Source organism: Arachis duranensis, chromosome 1 (assembly GCF_000817695.3).
Source record: "Arachis duranensis cultivar V14167 chromosome 1, aradu.V14167.gnm2.J7QH, whole genome shotgun sequence".
NCBI classification, from domain to species: domain Eukaryota; kingdom Viridiplantae; phylum Streptophyta; class Magnoliopsida; order Fabales; family Fabaceae; genus Arachis; species Arachis duranensis.
In genome coordinates, this window is record NC_029772.3 from 8,384,773 (window position 1) to 8,391,052 (window position 6,280).

The 6,280-nt window shown below is 35.8% G+C and overlaps 1 protein-coding gene across 1 annotated transcript; it reads left to right on the plus strand.

The window, feature by feature from the left end:
• The first annotated feature begins 1,867 nt into the window (after positions 1-1,867).
• LOC107495543 (uncharacterized) lies at positions 1,868-3,156 on the plus strand. Its single transcript, XM_016116690.3, has one exon. The coding sequence runs from the start codon at positions 1,948-1,950 to the stop codon at positions 2,968-2,970; it is 1,023 nt and encodes a 340-aa protein (XP_015972176.1). The 5' UTR covers positions 1,868-1,947; the 3' UTR covers positions 2,971-3,156.
• The last annotated feature ends 3,124 nt before the right edge of the window (positions 3,157-6,280 follow it).

Genomic DNA, 6,280 nt, shown 5'->3' on the forward strand with positions numbered 1-6,280 from the left:
TTGGCCCATCTTTAACATTTTTAATAGTCATTATATTAAAATAAAAAATTATGAAAGGGTCCATATACTTTCATAATGAAGAAAACTAAAATCATTGTATTTTATTAGAGTAGTGTAACTTTTAAAAAAAAAACATCCCATATGATAAACAAGGTTATTGTATATTATTTCTTAAAAATTATACTAGAACGTTTGAAGATAATAAATTGAGTTAAAGCTTTACAAAAGACTATGAGACAAGAATCGATGGTGTAGTTATTTCATTCCTTAGAAATGGAACTATTCTCTTATTCATGCATGAAATTGGCCCACTATGTTTTTGGACATAGGCCCACTAACTTTTTTGGACTGGGCTCACTAAGTTTAAATGATATGTTCAATTCCAACTACTGAAATGGGCTTAGCCCATGAGTCTGAACCCAGCAACAGATTTTTCTTTTTTTAAGATTTAGCTAGTTGGTCTCTTAACAATATATTTTAATAATACAATAACTTCTTTTTTAAGTTTTTGGTAAAAATATAAAAAATAATTTTTAGGTTTTTTAACAAATAAGTTTTTATAGTACTTTTAAAATATGTCTTTAAAATACATGTTAGCAAGTGTTTTTTTTTTTAAATAGTAAAATAGCTTTATTTTGGATGAAAAAGAGATACATGAATGCTTGTAAATGCTAAAGTATAAGAGTGAAGAGACAAGGGATACTCCTAGGGCTAGCAATATATATCTTACTCGCGGATATCCAATTCAAACTAACTCGTTTGGGTAGGGTAGGGTACAAATTTGTCTGCGGGTAGGGTAGGATACGAGTTTAGAGTATATCCTATCATACCCTACCCGCACCCTTAATATATTATATAATATATATGTAAAAGTTATATATGTAGCGAAGAAAGTGAGTCTTGTCTTCATAATCTTCTTTTTATAAAAACTTGAAATAATCACTAAACTAGTTGATAATCATATTATTTGTAATTTTATGTTAAATTTCTTTAAGATTTTATTGTTTTTAATTTTAATTTGAACTTAATTTTTTATTTTTTATTTTATTAATATGAGTGAAATTTGAAATGGTTGAATTTTATATTTATTTAAAAAAATTATTTCTGCGGATAGGGTCGGGTAGGATAGGGGTTAGAACTTTACGGTACAAGTAGAATTAGAATTGAGAGATTTTCGACCCACGAATAAAGTAGGGTGAAATTTTTAAAAAATTTTTAACCCGTGAATAAGATTAGTGTAGAGTCTAAACTCTACCCATTACCAACCTAGATACTCCATCAAAAATAACAATAAATTTTCACAATGTTATTGTTATATTAAATATTCTAAAGAAACTTTACTTTTTACAGGTATAATTTTCCTTCATTGACAAGAGTCCCAACAAAACCATAATAAAAAATTTGTTGTAATAAAATAAAGGGCATCATTCTTTGATGTTCACTATATACAAATCCCTAAACCTTGCTAACATCAAAGCAAGAACATTTACACTAATTTATACAATTTTTTTCAATTCTCATGATATGTTGTAGATTTATTATTAAATATTAATATAAATTAAATTTAAATAAGTGTCACATCATATTTAATGATAAATAAAATATAAATTAGCATAGTTCATATAACGTATACACAAACAACATAACTACCTTTCTTTTTAAGAAAAAAAAAAGAAATATAATGTATCAAAACATCCATCTTTATTTTAATACTTATTTTAACACCAATAATATTTCATTTCCAAAATCACATGCCTTGTCCACTTATCCAACATGGTTCCCTACCCCACTTCTTAGTTGTATACCAGTCATTATTCTCCAATTAATTCTCCTACTTACCCCAAAAAATAATTTATAAATTGTTCATATGATATCTATACCAAGCTATATACACATTTATCCTCCATTATTCATTCTTGCACTTTTGGTCACCCACAATTTATAAATATGGAAAACAACAACAAACACTCCCTCCTCCAACCACTCATCACACCAATCTCTAGCCCTACAACCACTACTGCCGCCGCCACCGCCGCCGCCGAAACCTCATCCACATGTTATTCACTTCTTGATGATCATCACTATGATCCTTTTATTAAAAGTTCCAAAATCATCTCAAACACCAACTTCATCTTCCGGATCCTCCTAGTGTTCTTGGTGGCATCTATCTCAATTTGGGCAAACTATGAAGCTTCTAGAACCTTTGACATCAACATAGTGAATGATTCAAAGGATTCTCAAGCCGGTAAGCGTTTTGATCTCTTTTATGTCTCAAATGACAAAGCCACACGCATAGTCCTAAACACAAGTTCCTTTGTTGAACATTTCCTCTATAATAATAATAGTAACAATATTAAACCCTACACCAAGAAGCATATAAAAAGTGTCACTCTCCGCCTCGTTGACCGGAATCTCACCGCCGCCGCCGTCACCGCGGCCGAAGACCACCATGCTAGTGGAAAATATTTCAAAGGGTATAATTATAATTATAATTATGTGATAGATATTAACCCTATGTTAATTGAAGATAAAGATTATAACAATATGACATTTATAGTAGTGGGTGCAATACAACGTGCCATGGCACGGATTTGGCTATGGGATGGTGGGTCTAGGGCTCCACCAAGGCTCGTTGATGGAATGGTTGAATACATTGTTGAGTTAGCCGGATTCGGCCGAAAAGGGGTCTCCGGTGGTGGCGGCGACGGCGATGGTGGCCGCAATTTGCCGGATTGTGGTGGTGGTCATAGGGGTTGGTGGGAGGATAAGGAGCCTAAAGAAGTGGCTCATTACTTGCAATATTATGAAAATTACAAGAAAGGGTTCATCCAACGGCTGAATGAAGCCATGAAGGACACGTGGCATGATCGTATGGTGGATGACGTGTTGGGCTTTCCATCCATGAAAATTTGTGGTTTGTATAATGCTTCTTTTGGCTCAGTCGTCTCACCTGAAACTCGTTTTGTTTGAACTTTGAAGTTGTATTTTTATTTTATTTTATTTTTTAAATATTTTTTTCCCACTTGTTGTATATTAATTATAATTATTTATTATAGAAAATGACATGGAATATGAAATATTGTGGTTCTGAGTTGCCATTGCCAAACATTGTTGGTTCAATAATAACATGGAATTAGGGGCGTACATGTGCAATTATGATGTGTTTATTATATGAACCAATCATGAACCTTAATTTTTTATTTGTAATTTTTAAAATAAATATATATAGATAATTAATTTTTAATTAATCAATATTATTCAATTCTTTTTTTATAAATTATTTTTGTAACTTTTTTTTGGAAAATGTAGGATTTAATATTATAATTTAGGATTTAAAATTTTAAATTTAAATTTTATAATAAAAAATATTTAAAAAAACTAAATAAATTAAAAAAAAACTGTATCTTTGTAAGTTTGCAAAGTTCATTGGCAATTTCCAGACGCAAATACAACAAACGCAACTATATATAATCCGCTACACTCTACAGCGGAACTTAATTGCACGTAATCCGCTATAGGGTATCGCAGATTACGTTGAGGGCGGGGTCACTCATAAACTGCTACACCCTGTAGCGGTTTATGACCAAATGACTTTTATGCATAATCTGCTATACCTTATAGCGGACTATGAGTATAGTGGGTTGTTTATATATATCGCGAGAGGCTGTAGCGGAAATCATTTGAGTTATTTTGGAAAGAAAGTTAGAGAGAGAAAGTAGAGAGAAGGGAGAGAAAATTTAAAATATTTGAGTAATTTGGAAGAATGGAGGATGAACGGCGGTTGTACCGACTTGACGGCGTTGCTCACGTAGCCGGAACCATCGATGCAGAGGTATGTATCTGTATTTCCAAACACTATTTTAATAAATGTATATTTTATTCAATATTAAGGAAGTAATTCATTAATTAGATAGATAGAGACTTAGTTTAGGTTTTGGTTTGTAAATGAAAATTTGAAATATAAACTTTGACATCTAACATTTAATAGTCAAGGTAGAAAGGTAAATTAGTAATTTCAAAACCCAAGTAGCTTAAGACTAGAAATACAAGCTATAGTTTGGTTGGTGATGTCATTGTTAGAAATTAAGCCGATGTTCTTTATTTCTAAAAATGCAGCCAACCCGATGTGTGTATAGCGTCCGTAGGCAACAGAATATACCGTTACATGATAGGATCATACCTTACTTAGAGAGGGCTGGGACCACCTGGCTAGGCTGAACGCGCATTGGCTTTGGTTGGATGAACCTCTGGTCAGCTCATTTATTGAGAGGTGGCGGCCTGAGACCCACACTTTCCATATGCCATCCGGAGGGTGTACTATCACGCTTCAGGACGTGGCATACCAGCTCGGGCTGCCCGTAGATGGCCAGGCTGTTTCCGGGTGCATGACAGACTTTCACATGCACATCGAGGGGGCCAGACCGGCATGGGAGTGGTTCGAGGAGTTATTTGGTGAGCTTCCGCCGTCGGATAAGAGAAAGTTATACACAGTCCACTTCACATGGTTTCATGAGCGGTTTAGGGTGTTACCAGCGGATGCTTCGGAGGAGACCGTGCGCATATATGCACGTGCGTATATTATGATGCTTCTGTCGACACAGCTGTTCATGTACAAGAGTGCTAATCGAGTCCACATTCACTGGTTGCCTTTTGTGGCGAGACTTGATGATATGGGCAGCATAGCTGGGGCGCCGCTGCATTGGCGTGGCTGTACCGATGCATGTGCAGGATGGCGAACAGAAACGTCACCAACTTGACTGGACCCCTACAGTTGCTACAGTCATGGATCTTTTGGCGGTTCCCCACGCTGAGGCCGCGGGGTTTTGATGCCTTCTCTTTTCCATTGGCATCCAGGTATACTTTAATTCATTCTTTCTTTCACCAGGAGTTGCTTTTGCCGACCCCAGGCCGACCCAGGTTCCGGACGATGCTATACTCAGAGGGTCGTCGCAGGCGCCGACTAGAGTTCCAGCGTCCGATATGCCGGATAACAGACGTTTGGAGTGGAGACGATGCATCGGTACACGTGCCACTGATTGCGACTGGCGCTAGCTATACGACAGGATGCAGGAGGAGCAGATTGGTGGTGATGACGGAGGCCAGGCAGATCATCGCCTTCGTCGATCTTCTGCTAGACGACGGGCTGCTCGTGGTGGAGGAGCACCTCCCGTCCACCACGATGACGAGGCAAGATCGTCCCGTCAGCACCCTACAGACACTCATGCTGGTGGCACCGCGGAGGCTAGTATGGGTGGTACACCTTTTACCCACGTATCTAGCTCTCAGGTACTACCTGGGTGTAGCACACAGCTGTTAGCCGATCTTGCTACCACTTCTTTCACCATGGATTTCGACGATCAGTTGTGTGGACCCCAGTTCTCTGCGGATTTTGATGAATTCATACGGGGTGACGCGATCATCAGTACCAGAGCCCGATTTCAGGCGGCCCTTCAGACTCTACAGAGTATAGGCCACAACCATACTACTCAAATATTTTAAATTTTCTCTCACTTCTCTCTACTTTCTCTCTCCAACTTTCTTTCCAAAATAACTCAAATAATTTCCGCTACATCCTCACGCGGTATATATAGACAACCCACTATACTCATAATCCGCTACAGGGTATAGCAGATTATGCATAAAAGTCATTTGGTCATAAACCGCTACAGGGTGTAGCGGTTTATGAGTAACCCCGCCCTCAACGTAATCCGCGATACCCGGTAGCGGATTACGTGCAATTAAGTTTCGCTGCAGGGTGTAGCGGATTATATATAGTTGCGTTTGTTGCATTTGCGTATGAAAATTGTCAATATTGTATTTGCATAAACGTTTTCTTCAATCATTTTATATGTGTAAATTGTCCTTATTATTATTATTATTATTATTATTATTATTATTATTATTATTATTATTAAATTTTTTCACTTTTGACTTCAATTGTAATTAAAAATCCAAGATCCAAGATTCCAATTTTATAATTGAGTTAGTGAATACTTAACTTATCCAATCTTTTTAACTGATTTTGAAACAACTTTTCAGTTTCATAACCGCATCTCTTATTATGTGCTTATTTAAGTCTCTAATAAGGAATAAGTATTATTTTAGTCTCTAATGTTGAGGGTAAGAATCAAAACCGTTTCTAACATAATTTTTTATTTAGAATCATTCTTAAAATTTTTTCGTATTAAAATCGTCTTTTTTAATAAAATTTTTAATTTTATTCCTAAACTACCCCTACTTTAATAAAAAAAAATTATAATTAAAAAAAACGCGTTTTGGG

What these genes read in the sequence shown, in the direction of transcription:
- LOC107495543 (XM_016116690.3), top strand. Translation starts at nt 1,948, where the DNA reads ATGGAAAACAACAACAAACACTCCCTCCTCCAACCACTCATCACACCA.